General features: G+C 38.9%; 2 protein-coding genes across 2 annotated transcripts in view; both read left to right on the top strand.

Annotated features, from left to right (window-relative positions):
- LOC138056737 (uncharacterized) overlaps positions 1–13,506 on the top strand; it is a 26,012-nt gene extending 12,506 nt beyond the window's left edge. The window contains exon 4 of the mRNA XM_068902605.1: positions 12,485–13,506. Within this exon, the coding sequence (XP_068758706.1) occupies positions 12,485–12,718 (234 nt within the window). The 3' untranslated portion in view covers positions 12,719–13,506. The remainder of the gene's footprint in view (positions 1–12,484) is intronic.
- LOC138055831 (uncharacterized) overlaps positions 1–20,871 on the top strand; it is a 28,903-nt gene extending 8,032 nt beyond the window's left edge. The window contains exons 3-8 of the mRNA XM_068901701.1: positions 1,609–1,716; positions 16,473–16,650; positions 17,635–17,885; positions 18,003–18,287; positions 19,080–19,160; positions 20,621–20,871. Of these exons, the coding sequence (XP_068757802.1) occupies positions 16,532–16,650; positions 17,635–17,885; positions 18,003–18,287; positions 19,080–19,160; positions 20,621–20,871 (987 nt within the window). The 5' untranslated portion in view covers positions 1,609–1,716; positions 16,473–16,531. The remainder of the gene's footprint in view (positions 1–1,608; positions 1,717–16,472; positions 16,651–17,634; positions 17,886–18,002; positions 18,288–19,079; positions 19,161–20,620) is intronic.
- The last annotated feature ends 869 nt before the right edge of the window (positions 20,872–21,740 follow it).

Raw genomic sequence — 21,740 nt, 5'->3', positions numbered from 1 at the left:
TGCTCATAAACACAACTATAGGAGCTACCTCAGGTATGCGTTTAAATGTAATACGTGGTATGTGACACTTTTCCAAAAGCGTGGATGAACAGGTAAATGCAAAATGATGTTTAAAACATGGAAGCATGTTCCTTAAACTTAAAAGTGTATGTTGGAAAATGAAAGTTAAATTTAATACCGAAATCAGGAATACCCGGTACGTACGATTTGTAAAAGAATGTTGTTGGTTTGTTTTCTCAGAAGGGTGAACTATTTACACAGAGTTTGTAATTGGAAATCTAAACATCTTCGAGATACAAAAACAAACTTGTGAACACGTAAACCTGAAATATTGCAAATCATAATGCTGACAAACCCAAAAGCGAAGGAAATGGATCATGCATAGGACGTTTTGGATATCTGAATGATTTTGGGTTAGATTAAAGGATATATTGTTAAAAGTTCCCAAGTTACCCCTTTTCGTGTTAATTAGTAATGCAAACAAGTCTTAGTAATAAATTGGATTAACGAGGCTGATTGTAAAGCTAGTAATTTCAATAGTTCGTATGTAACACATGTAATCATGAGAAGATTCACGGAAAACGGAATTTAAAATGTTATGCAGGGGTAAGTATTTGAAGGTAAAATAGGTATTTGTAGACTTTATGCTTCGATGTATTTTGCACATAAACAAGTATCTGAACTTCTCTTTAAATGAGATTTTACTGCCCTATCAGTAAAATACGGTTAATGAACGTGACCGTACTAAAAGGGCTATTCATGTCGCGATAGTTATTTATTTTGACAATTGGGTGCAAATTACTGTGAGTATTTATATTCTCGTGGTATGGATTCATTTGGCATGGCCATCCTCAAAGAACTTGTGTTCTTCTGAAAGTATTTTCAAGTGTTGAGATATAGTGCGGATCTTCACGTGTCGCGCACGTGACAAAGTTTCTACGTGCAGCACTGCACGAAAGTTTGGTCACTGATCTTGGAAAGATGTTTTCATATGTAAATTTCGTTTCTCTTTCATTTTTTTCTACAAAAGATGTTTCGATGAGTCATTTCTTTTCATCTTAAACCGTTCAATCAGCGTTTCCTTTCTCAAACACTGAGCAAGAATACCCATCGATCAGCAAAAAACAATGTGCTTAGCCACTTTGGAATAAATACACTATTTTTACCTCGTTTCCATGGTCCAGTGGTCATTGTTAACTCCTGTAATGAAGATAATCTGGGTCCGGGTATTCACTACATACACAGTCGAACATCATGAGAATCGCAATGTAAGGCCGATGTAAGAAGGAGAGACTTTTCTCTTTTCTTTTCTTACTTTTGCAGGCCCGAGTATAGGCTACTTGTAGCCTCTTGTTTGAAAAAAAAATTACGCATTATTTATAAAATAGTCTTTTAAACAAACAGACCCGATAAGATTCTGAAATTTCATCGCAAAAAAAAAAAGTTTGTTGTGTCAATTAAGAAAGGTGATATGGCCTTGTATTTTTCTGTCACAAGTCAACAGCAAAAATGTGCTTACACCGTGAAAACTCCAGAAAACACTTCTTAACGTCAATCAACTCCGCATAACACGTAATGAGACTCGCTTTCCGCTGTTTGCCATTTCAGAAGAATTTTATTGGAAGTAACTGTTGAAGGTTCAGCTCGTTGCACAGATTTCTGGAGATGTTGCTGTTTTTGGTATTTCTTCTTCACCTTGCAATTTTTGGACGAACGGTAAGCGGAAAATATTTGGGCGCTCTTAGTTAAGAATAGAATTTTCCTACGTACTATTTAAATGTTTACCCTTCAACGGAGTTTCTTGTTTGCTATTGAACGTATGCGTCACAAAGGAAGCAAACCACAGACATTGGGATCTATATTTTTTGTTCTGGTTTACAACCCAGCATTTATTTTCTTACCTCAATCAGGAAATAACACCAATGGAGTCCAAAAATTAAAGTTTCTCCTTGTGACCACTTCTACGTGCCAACATAGTCACGCGAGTCGTTGTCAACATTCAATTGGCATTTTCATTCTTGGTTTGTGAAAAAGGAAGGAAACTGAGGGCAAACTTATCGTTATAACTATTATAGTATCCCCTATCTTGGATGCGAGAACAATTTGTTGGGCTAGACTTGAATTTGAAAGCATTTTACCTATCAGGCTGAATGTAAAATCCCGGTTGTAAAACTCACTTTGCACGAAAGACCACGTGGAAATTTTTGTAGGCGCGGTTCAGTTAAGAGCGTTTCGGCCATGGAAAGTGACGATGCAGTCTACGTTTTAAGCTTTTTTTCAAAAGCGAAGGCCCTTTTAATGGTAGCTGTAAACTCTTTGACTTGAAGTTATGATATCTGTAGAGATTTTGGGCAAAATGTGGGATTCTCGTACTTCTGAGAGTTTTCGCTTCAATGCTTTCACTTTGCAAGCGGCATTTGCATAAATTAACTCTGTCGAAATTTTTTTATTTCTAAAATTAGATTGTGGATGGGAATGATAGGAATCTCTAAAGCATGTTTTAACGAGCTTTCATAACGTTTTCTAATCCTTTTTTTCGTTAGTCATCATGACACAACCTTGATTTCCCTAGTTCTGTTGACTGTTTTGATAACACACCTTTATGAGTTTACACGTGCAAGTGGTCTTTAAGTTAACATGAGCATTTAAGCTCATTTAATTTAGCACAAGCCAATTGTTGAATTTCCAATCATGACTGCTTGAGTTCTGACGCGTTTTATCTTTTCGTCCAAATTTGTGATTATTTGATTAAGCAATTTATGTCAAGAAATCCCAATAAGTTATCGCTAATCAATGTTAGTTCTATTTTGTATGCTAGATTGTCGGCATAAAGCCTAAAAGGAGACATGGCACAAGGTTAAGTTGACTGTTTAAGTTTCAAGGTTCACGTTACGTCACCGTTAGATTTATTTATTTATTTATGGTTTTTACAACGCAAAGTGCAACCACAGTTGATGTTGAAAACGGAAAGGAAAGGACCCCTAATATACCCATTTGAATTTTGTGAGTACAGGTAATTGCTGGAAACCATACCACCCCTCTCCACCCCTACGGTTCTCCTCCCATCCCCAAAAGAAATGCACGTGTCGGAATTTCGTATCAGGTGACAATTGCCCTGAGGGTCAAAATTGACTGCATGATATCAGTCAAAACCACTTAACCATAGCATTGTTAAACGTATTTTAGTATTTAAACGGTAGATATAGGCATATTTTTATCCCCTAAACATTTTTCATCTCTTCGGATTTCCTCGCTGAAAGTCTAATGATCCGAAAACTATACAGATCAAAACTTATCTCTTCGAAAATTTCAGCCAGAAAAAAGGCTCCCTAAAATTCTAGGTGACCTTTCAAGGGTAAACATCCGTTAAAATGGGCAATTATAGCATTTTTCAGATTTTCGAAAATCCTTGGAGAGGCAGGCAAGCAAGAAATTAATTTTATAGCAAATGTTCCGAAAATTCTAGATCTCAAATTGTCTTCCGAACAGATATTTTGCGAAAATTGGCGTTGGGTGCCCCCATGATATGGACACTCCATGTTCAATGCACAATATTTTCCTATGTTTTTTGTTTTTTAGCCTACTTGATGTATTCGCTTCAATATTGCATACTTTTGCACAACTCTAATATTGAAAATTACGAGATACGGAAGCCCAAAACAAGCCCTGTGACATATTTGGATAAACTGTACTGGCATTTCCAAAAAAAATCAAGATAAAAGTGTAAAGCAGAAAAAAAAAAAAACAAGCAAAGCGAAAACTGAGAAAAAGCGTAAGAAAGAAGAAAACCAAATGAAAACGTGGTTTAACTGATTAGGCTTTACTCGAAGAAGAACAGCGGAAATCGACGCGACGAACTCGGTAGACGACGAGACAAATCGGAACAACGATTCGACGAGTCGAAAGAGGATTACATCACTTCACTTGACGGGCCTTAGCCGCCACTTTTATTTGTATCCAGACTCTCACGGCATTCGGAAATGAACTCACGAATGGCACGGCTCATATCATTTCCCATTTCTTCGGTAGGCAATGTCCAGTACCATCCGTCAAAAATCTCTTACCGAAATTTCCGTCAAAATGGTAAGCACCCGAATACGGACATTCATTCGTCATGCCACGTACTCAATTTCTTGGTCACGCTGCGTGACGTCTCATTCAAAAAAAAAAATTCCGCATATTTATAAGATAGTCTTTTAAACAAACACATGCGGTAAGATTCTAAAATTTCATCACAAAAAAAAGTTTGTTGTGTCTATTAAGTCCCCGGAAGGATGATATGGGCTTGTATTTTTCTGCCAAAAGTTAATAGCAAAAATGTGCTTACCCCGCAATACTCCACAAAAAGCCACAAAAGGCTTCATAACTCTGCATAAATGTTTATTAAGAGGGGGCTTTAAGACTTGCTGTCCATTGTTAGCCATTTAGAATTTTATAACAAAGCAAGTCTTGAAGATGTTGCTATTTACAGTATTTCTTCTAGATCTTCACCTTGCAATTTTTGGACTAACGGTAAGCGTAAAATATTTGGGCGCTCTTAATTAAGAATATAATTTTCCTATATGTGCTATTTAAATGTATCCCTTCAAGAGAGTTTCTGGTTGCATCTGTAAAGGGCAAACCACAGATATTGGAATCTGTATTATTTTTGTAGTGGTTTACGACCCAACATTTATTTTGCTACCTCAATCAGGAAATAATAGTGAAAGTATAGTAGTAATAGTGAATTTGAGAACAATTTGTTGAGATAGACTTGAATTTGAAGGCATTTTACATGTCAGAATAATTGTGAAATTGCGCTCTGTACAAACACGTGCGTGCGTGTGGGTGCGGTTAAGTTAAAGAGTGTTTCGGTCATGGAAACTAACGACACAGTTTATATTTTCAGTTTTCTCTCTATAACGATGGCCCTTTTGATGGTAGGTGTCCACCCTTTGACTTGAAGCTATAATATCTTCAGAAAATTTGGGCAAGATGTGGAATTCTCATAGTTTTGGAAGTTTTCGCTTGAATGGTTTCACTTAGCGGGCTGCATTGTGTTCGAATTTTTAAATCTAAAATTAGATTGTCGATGGGAATGATGGAAATCTCTAATAGAACATGTTTTAACGAGCTTTTATAACGTTTTCTAGTCTTGTTTTCGTTAGTAATGATTTTTTTCTTTCGAGAATTGAGCGTGGCAAACTACTGTAAATTCGTGCTGACCTTTGATCAACACATGGACAAATTTATTCCAAAGTGGAAAAGTAAGCAAATTAACTAATCGGTTTTTGTGAGCTATTCCTTCACGATAAAATGGGGCAAAGCACTACCTAGCATGAAACCCCCTTTTGCCTTTCCAAGCTATCAGGAAGAATAAATTGAACTCCAAACAATTCATTTATCCATTCGATTCGCAAATGCAACAACATTCCACTTGTGTCAAGTTCCTATTGTTTACTGTATTTTTGCCGGTCACGCCAAAAAGCAGACTGCTTTTTATGGTGTTAACCTCGCTATTATTGAGAGCTAACCGTAAAAAGGCTAACCTGAATGTTATTTAGGCCTAATCAGGCTAACGGAATTTTCATTTTACAGACGGTCTGCACAGTCTGCGTTTTTCAGTGTCCCTGTTTGAGCAACAAAAATATAACTACTAGATCAGTTTTAGTACTAGAGATTTTCCGAGCGATGTGTCAAAGCAATGTACTAAATGTTTAATCACTTTGCTAATTTTGTGGCCATGCACTTAGTAGCATTTCCGACTTTGTCTGTTTAATTAAGTCTGGACGTCGACGTTTCTACTCTTGGCAAGTGCCGTCTTCATCTTTGTACTTTCTTACTATGTAAACGTTTATGCAGTAGGGATTTGATTAAAAATTGTCTAAAGTTTGTCAAGATTGCATTGACAAGGACAAGTCACTGCACTTTGAACCCGTAAGAGTAATATGTAAAAAAAAAATAACTAAACTAACTGTGGTGGCACGGACGACTCCATGAGATAGAGCACGTACAGGCCAGATATCTCACACGAAAAACATTCCTGACAACCCACTGAGAAGATATGAAGTATATCTATGGCACAAGGAGCTATTCGTATTTAGAAGACCGTCTTCAAACTTTGAAAACTTTAAAAGGCCAGTTTTTTCATAAGTTGCAAACCATTTCCTTTGTTGTTTGAAGCCAAGCTTCAGTACACCTCAATGGTTGTTGTTTTTTTTATATATACTTATAGCATTATTTTTTAGTCTTCGTTGATGCAAATGGTGTTCGTAAGTTTGACTAAAATAGCGCGACACTACCCGTTGAACGAAATATGCTGAAATTGCAGTCAGGAGTTTGCATAATTTCTGACTGACTTTTTTGAACATCACAAACAATTCGAATTGTTGCGTTTCACTGATCACATTGTGATCATGATAGCTTGAGTTGTGAGACGCGTTTTTACCTTTTCCTCCAAATTTGTCATCATTTGAAAGAATATAATGTAGTATTTAAAGACCTTTAAATGTTTCCCTTCAACAGAGTTTGGTTTTCTGTGAACGTATGCGTCACAAAGGAGGCAAACCACAGATATTGGGATCTGTATTTTTAGTTCTGGTTTACGACCTAACATTTATTTTCGTACCTGAATCAGGAAATAATTATAATCGAGTCCAAAATTAAAGTTTCTCCTTGTGACCACTTCTACGCGCCTACATAGTCACGCGAGTCCACATTCCCGCTGGCATTTTCATTCTTGGTTTGTGAAAAGGGAAGGAAACTGAGGGCAAACTTATCGTTATAACTATTATCGTGTCCCCTGTCTCGGATGCGAGAACAATTTGTTGGGCTAGACTTGAATTTGAAAGCATTTTACCTATCAGACTGAATGTAAAATCCCGGTTGTAAAATTCACTTTGCACGAACGACCACGTGGAAATTTTTGTAGGCGCGGTTCAGTTTAGAGCGTTTCGGCCATGGAAAGTGACGATACAGTCTACGTTTTAAGCTTTTTTTCAAAAGCGAAGGCCCTTTTAATAATAGGTGTCCACTCTTTGACTTGAAGTTTTAGAAATTTTGGGCAAAATGTGAAATTCTCATACTTCTGAGAGTTTTCGCTTCGATGGTTTCACTTTGCGAGCGGCATTTGCAACTCTAGATGTGTCGAAATCTTTATATTTCTCAAATTAGATTGTGGATGGGAACGATGGAAATCTTTAATAGTACATATTTTAACGAGCTTTCATAACGTTTTCTACTCTTTTTTCGCATCCAAGTAAGTTCCTTCTGACCTTTGATCAACAAATGCACAAATTTATTCAAAAGTGAAAAGACTAAACACTGGAACGGAATATACCGGAATAAACCGGAATATGCCGGAATGAGGCGGAATAACCCCGGAATGGTTCGAAATGAACAAGAATGGTACCGGAATATACCGGAACGAGCCGGAATGACACCGGGATGAGGCGGAATGACACCCAAAAAAAGCGGAATAGCGGAATGAACCTGAACTTTTCCTCGGCCAACATTTATTTTGCTACCTCAATCAGCAAAATAATAGTAGCTCCTTTTCACTTCTACCAGCCAACATCACAGAAGGAAGGTAACTGAGGCGATACGAAACACGTGGAACTTCTGTGGGTGCGGTTTTAATTATAAGAGCGTTTCGGTCATGGAAAGTGCCGATACAGTCTACTAAAAGTGTTTTCTCTATAGCGAAGGTCCTTTTAACGGTAGGTGTCCACTCTTTGACCTGAAGTTATAATTTTTTTAGAAAATTTGGGCAAGATGTGGAATCTTCATAGTTCAGTTTTCGCTTCAGTGGTTTCACCTAGAGGGTTACATGGTCTTCGAAATTTTTAATCTTAAATTAGATTGTGGATTGGCATGATGGAAATCTCTAGTAGAAAATGTTTTAACGAGCTTTCATAACGTTTTCTAGTCGTTTTTCCGTTAGTCTTGCGTCTTTTTTCGAACTACTTTAAGGGGCTAATTTGCAAATGCAAAGCTCAACCCATGACATGATGGACAATTTATTCCAAAGTGAAAAAGAAAGCAAATTTACTAATAATTTTTTTGTTAGCTATCCCTTCACGTAAGAATGAGGCAAAGTGAGATGTTGCGGAAATTTTGAGGTCCCACAACACTCTACGCTTTTGTCACGTAGCCAAGCAAAGTCCACGAGTCCCCACGTGATCCCATGAACGCAACGGAACCTAACCTGCACAGTTGTGCCTAGTCTGGCGTTGGAGCACTAATCAACAAATTAACGCAAATCAAATGAAAATGTTCTTCTTTAGGATAGGGGAAAACCGGAGTACTCGCGCTTGGAGCAGAGAGCAGGGTTTATAACCAATAAACTCAACCTACATCCATATGACGCGTAGGAAACAAACCCGGGCTACATTGGTGGGAGGCGAGTGCTCTCACCAATACGCCAGTCCTGCACCCCTACTCTCATTCATTTGAATTTTGCGAGTACAGGTAACTGCTCGAAACCCTACCACTCCTCCCCCACACCCCCCCCCCCCCTCCCACATAAAAAATACAAACTGCATGTATCGGAATTCGGAAACAGGAAGGTAATCAAATAACTCACATTCAACCATAGGGAGCCCAAGTTCGCGTCACTAGAGAGCGTGTAATAATTGATTACTAGTGGAAGATGACCTTTGAGAAAAAGCGGTGTTGCGTTACAGGCAGCCGTTGAGAATTTAAACGCGTTGTAAGACTTTGTATGGGAAATAAAATACCGAAGATTATGAAGCCTAAAAAACGCTCAATTTAACGTTCATTCAATAAAATGAATAAAAATGACTTACCTCTGGTGTATTTTTGTGCCTTTTGAAGCTTATTTTACCGTTTCGGGAATTCCGTGTTTTCAATGTTCTAAGACGAAGTCAAGGCTGCACACTACGATTCCGACCGTTGTCAGCTCAGAGGCGGTTTGCGACTCGAAAATCCACTGAAAACACGGAATTCCCGAAACGGTAAAATAAGCTCCAAAAGGCACAAAAATACACCAGAGGTAAGTCATTTTTATTCATTTTATTGAATGAACGTTAAATTGAGCGTTTTTAGGCTTCATAATCTTCGGTATTTTATTTCCCATACAAAGTCTTACAACGCGTTTATATTCTCAACGGCTGCCTGTAACGCAACACCACTTTTAGTCAAAGGTCATCTTCCACTAGCAATCAATTACACGCTCTCTAGTGACGCGAACTTGGGCTGCCTATGATTCAACTGAAGTGGAAGGGACATTTTTACTTCAGTTGACGAATTGCCCTTAGGGTCTGATTGGACTAACTTCAGCCAAAACAATCATGACATGGCACATTTTTCAAAACATATTAGTAACAATACATACATACATAAACTTTATCTTTTTCTCGAATTTAAGAGTAGCTATCACATAATTTTTCCGAGAAAACAATATCAACAAAATATAGAATAACTTACGATTCTGTACAATATTTATAAACTAGGAGTGTTTTGCACTTCGCTAAAAGATATTTTTTAGATAAAGCAATTTTCGTTTATTTAAGATAACGTGGGCTTCTAAGTTTTTGCTTTGTTACGTGATTTGACCGATCACGCGAGATTCCCGTCATTGCAGGCAAATCGTGATCAACTAATTAGATTAGATCACGTTCCTGACTAAGGATAAAGTAAGTACTAGTGGAATCGAATATCAGTAGTAAAGAACAGCTTTATCGGAAAAGTGTGTTTTACGCCTTTGAGCAAAAAACTGGAAAATTGTTGGTCTTAAGCGGGATAACGCCGTACAGAATTGTAAGTATAGCAATATTATATTCTAAAGCTTTCTTGTTTCTGTTTTCGTCTTATTCGATTTATTATATAGGAGTCCCACACGTGTATTTTTTCGCTTTCACTTGACTAGCTAGCATGTGCAAGAAAAACTTGCTGAATAAACTAGTTCAAAACATTGGTAGATCCTGAGGACTCAATTTTCCTGGTGAATCTTCAAAATCAGTAGTGCCCTAACCCGTGGTACGAAACAAGGAGTTTCAGTGTGAAAGTGAGTGCTGGCGTGGAAACTGGGAGTAGACTGCGAGCAGTTCCTTAGGATGGTCGCGCGAGCGAGGAAAGCGCGAGTGAGGAAATCGAGCGAAGCGAACGAAAATTCGCTCTCTCCAGTCCTGCGGAGCTTAGACTTAACTGAAGAGGGACTGCTCGCAGTCTAAACTGGGAGCAGTGACTGTTTTTTTTTGAACACCTGCAAATTTTTTGAAGCAAGAGGGTACCGGCAATGTGCGTGGAAGTATGAAAAGAGCGAAGAATTGTGTGCATATCTTTAGCCTGTAATGCAGGCGTTACTAGGATAATTTCAAAACAATGGCATGTCAGTTCAGTCTTTGAATTTAAACTCATGTTCTTCTGAAATTTCTGGCCCCTTTTCAGCAAAGGAGAAATGCTGAGCGTAGTTGAGCAAACGACAATTTAAATTTATTGTCGTGCGTGAAAATGGACTGCGAGTAGTCTCTTATTTTTCTTTGACATAGCAGAGCGCGCGATTGCGTGACACGACTCGTTTTTACCACTAATTTGCATAAAATAATTGCATGGCTCTGAGGAGAGAAGGACGACTGCTCGTGGTCTAGCTCGGGAACTGATTTTCTCTTCGCTCAATGGTTGAAGACGTTGAAGAACAATTTGACTCGGTGGTCAAATGTAAAAGGTTCGAAGACCGAACTTGTACGGTTGAATGATGATCAATGACGACCCACTGGAAAAGTACGCGACTCGAAGGCTGTGAAGGGGGTAGTTTCTAAAGAAACTGTGGTGCTGAGTCGGTGGGGAAGTAGAATACAAAAATTTGGTTTTATCAACGGAGTTGATAATGTAAATTGGCGACCGTTGGAGATTCTAAAAGCTGACGTTTCGTATACTACTTCCCCACCGACGCAGCACCACAGTTTAGAAACTACATTCACAGTCTTCGAGTCGCGTACTTTTCCAGTGGGTCGTCATTGATCATCATTCAACCGTACAAGTTCGGTCTTTGAACCTCTTACATTTGACCACCGAGTCAAATTGTTCTTCAACGTAGTCAACCGTTGAGCGAAGAGAAAATCAGTTCACGAGCTAGACCACGAGCAGTCGTCCTTCTTTCCGAAGAGCCACGCACAACAGGTGAAATTATTATTTTATGCAAATTAGACGAAAGGCTAACGCTCGAAACGTCAGCTTTTAGAATTTCTGTACGGTGGCCAATTTGCATTAACTCCGTTCATAAAACCAAAATTCTTGAAGGCTGTGAGGCTGTACTTGCACGTAACACCACAATCGACTGCGCATGCTTCCGATCTTACATCCACAAATTTGATTTTTTCTCTAATATTGTTAAGAATATGCTGCCACGCTAAGGCTCACCAGCAATTATCGCTAAAAGAAAGCAAACTATGTACAGAACTTTAAGAGTACTCTTAGACTAGTAAAAGTTTACCAAAGTTACATGAATTCAAGGCTACCTAATGGAACGAAGGCCATAAGCACAGGGAGCAGAGGAGTCTTATTTAATAATAATAATACCGGTAATAGTAAGAAGGAGAATTTATTATTTATACATACACTCAAATTCGCTTTACATACATCAGTTCAAAAAGTCTAAAACCTATTATATTGTATCTAATTAACACTTAAATATGAGAATATAAATAACAAAAAATTAATAATGTGCTAATTTAAAAACATGTGTCTTGAGTTTCCACTTAAAAATTGCAATACTAGGACTACACTTGATGTCCAAAGGTAATTTGCTTCACATACAAGGAGCGCTAACCAATAACGCTCTGGACCCATACGATTTGGTACTATATGATGGCTGGCTGATTTCCAGTTAATCGATCTTGTTGATTTGAATCACCGTAGGTAAGCAAACTACACAAAAACGATTGGGGACAGCTGTTCTTAGAGTTATTTTCATAGAGTTGTCCTAGAGTTAGAATTAAGTTTCCAAAATCCTGAATTCAAGATTTTGGAAGGGTGTCTGGAAAACCCGAATAGCGAACAGCGAATAGTCACGAATAGCGAATAATGCGAACAGTGCGAATAGTGACGAAAAGTGACGAATAGTCGCGAATAGTGATGAATAGTCTTCAATGGTCACCGCGTTATGCTGAACAATTTCGTAATCAAAGCAAATAATATGCTCACCTGTCGTCGAAAGAGAGTTTTGTGCATGCTTTTACAAACACTCTAAAGGAGAACAAACGTCAAAATGTAAAACTAAAACCACTTTCATTAATACATCAAGCTCATGATCATCTCCTCGCACAGTGGCGCCTGAACATAAATTTTAGTACTCAAATTTCATCATCCCCATCTGTGCTGTCCGATCCGGCGAGACACGTTCTGTAAAAAGGAATAAAATCAAAATGTGAGGCAAGTGGTTTGTGATTAAAGAGACAAACAAGCTACTCTGATAACCGTTGCGTTAATTAATTATCCAAATAAGCAACAAGATTTCAGTGCATTTCTTACCTTTTCTTTGCAGGGCTCAAGCTGTCCTTCGCTGACATATCTCTGCTTTTTTAGCGGGAACATCCCGTCCCACGTTGCTGCGCGGTTGACCAGGAAGTACTGGGTACCACATTTCGTCACTATTTGCGACTATTCGGCATTATTCGCACTATTTGCTATTCGTGACTATTCGCTGTTTGCTATTCGCGACTATTCGCTATTCGCTATTCGGGTTTTCCAGCCACCCAGTTTGGAAGCTAGGCCCTAGAGAGGGACTAGGGCATAAGAAACACAAGATGGCGGAAAGTTTGTTTGCCCGTTTCCAGGTGCTTGTATATATATATATCAACAGCACTTGATTATTCCAAATGACAATTCATGTAATTATGAACAGTAGAGTTTATTATGTTATTATCGGTTTTCTGAGAAGCAACCAGCCCTCCAATTAGAAATGATTTGAGTAGTTGATCGTGATCATTCATTGATTGTAAGCTGGCTTTAATACTGTATTCTGGGAAACTAAACGAAACTTTTAAACCTGTAGAAATGAAAAGTTCAAGAATGACAACAGTCAGATTTCTCTATGGGATGACCTAAACGAAGAATAAAACACCAGAAATGCAGAAATTGTACATTCGAAGATCTGCATTTTGTAAATACTGTTATTATATTTGAAGCTTCGCATTCGTCCACATTTTTCTTCTACAATCCGATGCAGTCTGAGATTAGTGAGCCACTAGTTTGAGCCAAAAGGTTACAAGGGCTACTCTAAGAAAAGTGTTGGCAAATGCAAATAATTAAGTTAAATAACGTCTCATTCTAGATACGAAGAGCTTGTATTTTTGATTTTCAAATTCTACACTTTCAATCAATCAATCAGACGGTGTTTTATTCTTCATTTGAATTGGGTTACCGCACAGAGAAATGTAACTGTTGTGATACTATCACTTTAACAGGTTTAAAGGTTTTGTCTTGTTTTGTTTTTTTTTCGCAAAATACAGTAGATTCTAGCTCAGTCAATGCATTGTCACAATCAACAACTCAAATTTATGAGAAATCGAAGGCTTAAATTACTTCTAAGACAGTCAGTAATAACACAATAAACTTTACAGTTCATAAATAAAAGAATAGTCTTGTGTTATAATCAAATGCTGTTGATATGCATACCTCACAAATGCTGGGACACAGGCAGACAAACTTTCCACCATCTTGGCTTTCGTCTGCCCATGTCCCTCTCTTTGGCCCTCTAAAATCTTGAATTTCCAATATCTTGAATTCAGGATTTTGGGCTTCTAAAGTCTTGAGTAGACTTTCATATACCAGATTAAAATGGCTGAGGACAAAGGAACCATTGTTATTCAGATTAGGCCTTGCTAATTAGGTATTGTTATGTTTCTTTGTTCTTTTGTTTTATGGACATAAATAATTTCAGAACTGGTATATGAAAGACCAGCCAAAATCTTGAATTCAGGATTTTGTAAACTTAACTCTAACTCTGGTGTCATAACTCTGTGAAAATAACTCTATTGCTAGTCAACCTCAAACGATCGGTTTATGGTTGAAATCCTATCCGCGTCAATCTTCAGGTGATGGACTCTGAAAAGCGAAGCCTGTCACCAGGCCCCAGTTGTTCAAACAATGGATAGCACTATTCACCGGATAAATCACTATCCAGTGGATAAACACCAGCAAAACCAAATGAGTTATCCGGTGGATAGCGCTATCCATTGTTTGAACAATTATACAATACAATACATACTTAATTGGCTGCTCCCCATAGGGGCTTTTCAGCACCAATGAAACGCAATGAACGAGACGACAGAACACAGCAATAACTGTTAAGAATCCCAACTGGCCGGAGGCATACCAGTTGGCTATTTACAAGTGCAGCCGAGAAGTTGAACCAGGGACTACCAGGAACAAATTCATCGGGTGGTCAGAACAGGTCTTGAACCCGGGAACTCCAGATCTCAAGGCAAGCGCCCTAACCACTGGGCCACACTGCCTCCTCTGGGGCCAGGAGTCGAGTAATGGTTTCCTTCTCAGCACAATTTTATTTGTAGACTCAAATAGCAGAGGGGTTGGCGCAGTGGTAAGATCTCTGCCTTCCAACCCTAAGGTCCTGGGTTCCATTCCCGGTTCTGCCGAGACTGGAATATTTGGCAACCTTCTTTCCCGCTAAAGTTCACTCAGCTTTCCATCCTTCCGACACGTTCTGTAAAAAGGAATAAAATCAAAATGTGAGGCAAGTGGTTTGTGATTAAAGAGACAATTGAACTACTCTGATAACTGTTGCGTTAATTACTTATACAAATAAGCAACAGGATTTCAGTGCATTTATTACCAAGCTGTCCTTTGCCAACACATCTCTGCTTTTTTAGCGGAAAAATCCCATCCAACGTTGCTGCCCGGTTGACCAGGAAGTACTGGGTACCAAATTTTCGTCATTTCATCACAATTCCCCCCCCTCCCTCCACCCTTATTTGCCACTATTTGTTACTATTCGTGACTATTCGTGACTATTCGTCACTATTCGCGACTATTCGCCACTATTCGCACTATTCGCACTATTCGTGACTATTTGTTGTTTGTATTCGCGACTGTTCGCGATTCGCTATTCGGGTTTTCCAGACACCCATTCCAAAGAACGAATAGCAAGTCTAGTTCTTCCTAGTTGTGAACATGAACTTATTTTGTTTGGTTTATGAAGGCGAACGTTTATAGGGTAGAGTCATGAACAGAATATTTTGCTTTGAATTTCCATACAAACCTTTGCATTTCCTGCCATGTTGCCCTGATTACCCATGATGCAATCAAGAGCGTGGACTCATCTACATCAGACCTCTCAAGTCTTACGGTTTTGCCATGAGACTCACGGTTTTTAGGGCAATCTCACGGTCTCACGATGAGACACTAAAATCTCACGGTAAACAGATTCACAGGCCGATGGAATCCATTTTCCTTGAATATTTTCATTTCTGCTTTGTAAAATTGATTTTTGTAGCCATCCACAGTTCTAAAGTATATGTGTCATATTTGATTGACTGGTTGACTAGACAAGGACCTCACAACCATATTTATGCCAAATAAGGTTATCCTTACCAGTTTTGGGCATCTTGATACGTTTGTTGTCCACTTTGTCAAAATGGAGGAAAACAATGATAAACAAAAACAAAAACTTAATTGTGATGAACTGGTTTTAGTTCTTTTTGACACCGTCGATAAATCCCAAGATTTTTGGTCTTTTTGGGTTGAGAGGGCTGTAACATGCTTATAATACACGAGAAATTATTTCAAAACATTTCGGCTGGGGTTATTATTAAATTTTACTTTTGGGGTCAGTGGTTTTGTTTGGCATTCAAACACAAGTAAGTTAAAGCTACGTTGAACAACTATACAAAAAGCTAAGTGTACTTCTATTGTAAGCGATCTGCACTGTTTCAGCCTTTCTATTTTTAACTTTCTGTCAACTTATTTCTCTAATTCATTGATAACACACCACATCCTGTATAATTTGCATTTGAGGAGAACTCATTCTAATCGTGTCAGTCTCTCGGGTATCTCTCGGTTATCTATCTAACGTGATAGTGTTGTCAGGCTAGCCCAAGGGAAGTCAAGTCCTGTTGGACAGGGTTAATACATGTACCCGTACATGCTCAGAGTCATGCTCAGTTTGGCTATCAAGCAAGAAAGACTACTGATATCCCTGCTGATATTGCATTATAACAGATGTATTCCATATAATTGTCTTTAATAAATTATTAGCAACATGATAACAGTTAAAACACTTATATCGTGATTACTGGCAGAGCAAATACTAGAAAAGGGCACAAAGCGATTCTCCCCAAAAATATACAACTTGTCGATGAAGAAACAGGAATCAAATTAGTATTTGCTGCTAGTTATGCGATTTTTAAAGTCAGGCAACTCTTGCTGCCATTCTCAAAACCCATGCCCCCTTTGCCCTCCCGCAAGATGACACAACCCAGAGCATTCTTTAATTAGCATCTCTTACTTTACAGTTCGCTGCCAATGGACGTTGTCCAGAAGTTCACTTCTGGAATGGCACAGCTTGCAGGCCATGCTCAGGATGCCCCACTGGAGAGGGCGTTATGGTAAACTGTATAAGGACACGCAGTGCCAACCATGTTGGCATGGATTTGACTATTCTAACACCACAGGAATGGAGGCTTGCCAAGGGTATGGTTAGGCTTCATTAGGGAGATTCATTAAGCAAGGAACGTTTCTGAGCTATGTACAGAAACCAGAAGTGAACATGTTAGGACAGTAGTACAAACCTCACTTCCAGTTGCCGTTTGTAGCTCAAAAACGCCCTGTACTTGAGCCTTAAGCACCCTACTATTGTCAAAAGACAACAATCATCACACCAGAGGAAGAACTTCAATTGAAGCTCAGAAGGAAAGAAACTAGTCCTCTAGTGCCGGAGCAATAATTGGGGACCCTGTAAACTGAAATCAACAAGTTAATGCAAATCAAATCAAATGAGAGGGGAAAACCGGAGTACCAGGAGAAAAAGGCGTGCAACTACAAACTCAACCTACATAACTGGGAATTGACCCCCGGACACATTGGTGGGAAGTGAGTGAAGTCCACCCTCCACCATCCCTGCTCCACGACCGGTCTCAAACTCATAGGCCACAGAACTTAAATAGGTCCAAGTCAAGTCTGGGTTCTTTTTTCCAGGGTTCTTCCCATCAACTCAAGTTGGTTAGTTAGGCTGTGATAATCATTGTGCTTGTTTCCATTCACCAACATTTCAGGAGTGGGCTTCCTTGCTTCTCCTCCTCCTTACCCCATCCCCCGTCGCTTTCTCTTTTGACTTTGGTTCGGGTTTTCGCGTGGTCATTACATTCAAACGATCACTGGAAAAGTCAACCCCGACTGATGGAAAGAAGCATCTGAAATTCACCAATCTTAAGAAAATGGTGATAATGAAACAGCTCATAATGACAAGCTACATCTTAAAGCTAGAGCATGGCCATTAATCTGGACAATCAATCCATCAACAGACTTTATTTTAAGAGGGTAGCATGTGACAGTATGGTGAACTGATGAAATAGTCATAAAATGAACCTTAAATCTGATTCAGAAAAAAACAAAAGCAAATGCATGTGGAATGTTGGAGTTTTTATAGCTTGTGGCCTCTATATTATTTCATTGCAGCTGCGATCAAAACTCAAACTGCCTTCCGGGAAATTTTAAGGTCATTAAGAACTGCACTGTCTCTTCAGCCACTGTGTGCGATGGGTGTGAAGCAGGGTTTTACTTCAACCCAGATCAAGGAGAACAGGGAGGTTGTGTTGAATGCTCCCCGCTTTGTCGCGTAGATGAAGTCCAAACCAAAGGCTGCAAAACAGAACACGACCGTGTTTGCAGTAAGCAGGCATTGACCACAGAGAACATCTTGAATCGAAGTAAGTTATACTTACTGATAGCTGTACCGGTATAAGTTGCTTTTTTCGTTTTCATCAGCTTCTTAACGGTTGATTGATTGACTGATACTAAAGTAGATCGAAAAACATGTTTTTCAGCTACCCTCTGGAAGGAAACTGATAACTCTAGCACAGATGATACTACAGCCACATTACGTACTGATGACACAGATGAAGATCCCACATATGAAGATCCCACAGGGGCTAGAAAACGTGAAGAAGATGAGCCTTTTTACAAAAAGTCATGGATTTGGATTGTTGTTTCTGTTGGTTTTATTTCTATTGCTCTGCCAACTGTGGTGTTAACTGCTGTAAAATACAGGCAGACACCCTCTGATCCTACTGTACTGCAACAATTGCCACTGATACCCCGCGGTAAGCACAAATTCCCATACTGATTATCGGTAATGAGATTTTTCCCAGCTTACCAATGTGCAAGAGACTGGTGAAAGATCCAAATGTTTATTCTCCCAACTAATACCATAGGTTTCTTTGTTGGGTAGTCATAAGAATTTGGTGTTATATATCGAGATCACACCCCTCTTAAGCTGATAATTATGTTCATTCTCAATACCTGTCTGACTGTCATTTTATTGAAATTGTGAAAAGAATTTACATGCTGATCACTACTGGGAGTCAAAGGGTTAAAAGCAACCAAGAGTCTTGTGTTGTAATATTGATGTCACCAAAAACGAGTTTGAAAGCTTCCAGAGCATGTTTCAAATTTCAAGCTGTTTTCTGTAAACATTCCCATACACTGACAAGAGGCCAATTCACACAGGCCTATTACCTTTTCATGACCCGTGCATATTCTTGTGCAGCCATGGACAGCTGTTTCATCCTTGTCAATCCTGTACATAGTCAGACAAGATTGAAATCCACTTATTATGTTTCTGATGACAACATATATTCTCATTAACAAAATGCTTGTTATCCAATGGGAGGCAAAAGCAATTCTGACTTTTTAAATTCATTTTCCCATGCCACGTAGGCTGCATGTATTTTCTTTGCTTTTTGATTGGCTGTTTGATCGTACACGTCTGTTCTGATCGACCAAAGTAGTTTTGGTTAAAGATGCACAGCGCTTAGAAACAGAACTAAGCATGTTTTAAGAGATCATAATCACCTAAGCTGATGCAATAATAACGTTCATTGCTTTGTTTCTCTCCCCAACAGGTTTGGACCGACCAATCCAAACCCTCTTAGTGGAAGAAAGGAGCTTCATAGCCATGTATTTAGATTGCAAAGACAGTCAGGGTAAGGAAAAATAGAAGTCCACATATTTAATTCTTTGAAATTTCTCTAAGGAAAAAAAAATGAAGGAAACGTTTTATTAACTTGTATCATTTTTTCATTTAAAAAATAATAATAAATAAAAATCTCATCTGAAGGATGAAAGGGTAGGGAGGTCTTAAGGACGTTCGCGCGAAATTTTTCTAACATTGATTTTTTTCTGAAAATTTTACCGTTGAAAGATCATGAGTTAGCGACGTCAGAAATGTAAAAAAAATGGGGGGTCACCGACTTCGTTTTGGAAATAACATGCCCAGAAGAACACCAAAATCTGAGTAAATCAGGCTGCCTTGGCGAAGAAGACCACAGTAGCTGCAAGTCCCAAAATATTGCAATTAGCGCTTTGAAGGGAAATGTTCTCTGCCAAATATGGTTTAAATGAACCTTTTAAGCGAATTTAGTCAGCTGGTGAGGTTCCTCAAAGAACAAGTTCGCATTTAACGACAATAGTTTCACGCGCCTTGCAGCCGCAAAATGGCAGGATTCTATGTCCTGTGGACAGAAATCTTCAATTTTTTTAATTTCCCACATTGATTTTTTGTTCATTTTTGGACAATGTGGAGATAATTGTAAATGAAATCTGTTTCTGAAAAGAAAAGTAGGGGTCACCGAACGTCCAAGATCGTTAAATCCAATCAAAGCTATAACAATGGCCATCTGCCCTATCATTGTTCATTTGAGTACTTAGCGCGCGCGCTCGATGCATGACGTGGCATGGCGTGGCATGTGGATTTGCGTGCGCAGTAAGGATGCGCAGAAACAATTAGCGCAAACGTCCTTAAGTTGTTAGTTTCTTTGACTTGAATAGCATCTCCGAAGAGTCATCCCATGGTTACAACAATCCATCACAATTGGGGGCTTCAGCTAACTTCTGAAACACTGAAATTATGAATTTCAATGCGAGAAGTGTTGATCTGTGATGGAATGCAGCCCATCAGATCATAGTTGTATCACATTCCATGCCCAACCCATGACTTTGCATTAAACACAAGCTGTTCAGCATACAGCATACACCAATCAGAGACCTACCACAGTCTTTTAGAATAATTTTATGTGAAATTTCAATTTATTTGAAATTTGAACTGTGGAAATGAACATGAACATTAACTGATGGATGAAGGACAAATTAGAGAGATCAACACTTCTGTGCATGCAAACTTGGATGCAATCTGAATTCTTTTAAAAGCATTTTAAAAAAGCTATGACCTCCTGATATTAAAAGCTCATATATAATACTGAGCTACAGAAGACTACTAGGACTGAAATCCCTCATGGTGGCTTATTGCAGTTATATTTAACGGATATAGGTAGCATGATGAATGAATGTACAACACAGTGGTGACAGTGAACAGTCATGGGAAGGTATATAGTTACAGAAGGAACTGAGTGAAAATGTTTCAGTCCTCTCTTAAATCTGATTTTAGGTTATGGGTACTGGCAACGAGTTGCTGAAAAGCTGAATTTAGCAGATGAATGTCGTGCTTTCACTAGCCTGCCGCATCCAACAGAGGCTTTTTTGACACTATATTCAGAAAAGCAGGGAAGTACAGTGAGGACCTTAGTGGATGCCTGTGAAGAGGCTGGCCTCACGCAATTTGCTAGTGAAATGAGGGAAAAGTTTGGAGCCCAAGATCATGAGGAGATTGAGGCCGGAGAGCATGAAAGCGCCGTGTAATGTGTGTGTATGGGTCTGCCTAATGTGCAAGCCAGAGAGCCATGCGAATTTCGCAGTTAAGTCTAAGCACCCATTTTAAATAGCACTGATAAACAGTTATTAAGTCTAAGCACCCATTTTAAAACGGTTAGCTTTCAATAACTGTGTGACTCGCATGCTGACTCGCAGCAATGACTCGCATGGCTCGCTGGCTCGCACATTAGTAAAACTCCATGCATATTGGTTGCAAGATTTATTAATCCCTATGCTATTTTCCATTTGACTAACAAGTAAATTGACAAAATATAGATTAGTGCATATTATAGTGTGAAGCATCATTCCCACACAAATACTTGTTTTCACTCTGGGACGAGAAACTTCACTCTGGTATAGACCATATTCATAAATGGCACCCAATGGTTAGGGGCCGAGTGGTTAGTGCCTGTGCCTTGAGATGCAGAGATCCTGGGTTCAAGACCGCGTTCTGACCACTCACTGAATTTTTTTCAGGTCAGGTACACTTGTAAAATAGCCAACTGGTTTGGCTCCCGCCAGTTGGGATTTAACAAAATTATTGTATACCGGTATGTTAAATGCTCCGATATATTAGCTACTGGCTACTCTGAAATCCGAGGGTAAACAAAGTATTATTATTATTATTATTATTATTATTATTATTTTCTCTTCGTCTAATGAGACCAACTAGCCTCACTCTAACGCAGCATTTTTTTGTATTTTGTCCATGTTTTTTTCCTTGTTTGCATAGCCTCATCTAAACACAAGGGTGAGTTGGGAGAATTTGAGACCGTTTTGCAAACTCGAGACTCAGTCGAGGGTTTGCATAACTGTTGAGAATTCTTTCAACTCCCTTAGTATTTAGATGAGGCTAT

The sequence above is a fragment of the Montipora capricornis genome, chromosome 7, assembly GCF_036669925.1.
Source record: "Montipora capricornis isolate CH-2021 chromosome 7, ASM3666992v2, whole genome shotgun sequence".
In the NCBI taxonomy this organism is placed as follows: Eukaryota; Metazoa; Cnidaria; class Anthozoa; order Scleractinia; family Acroporidae; genus Montipora; species Montipora capricornis.
The sequence above is the reverse complement of the archived record's forward strand: the minus strand, read 5'-3'. Positions and strand labels throughout refer to the sequence as shown.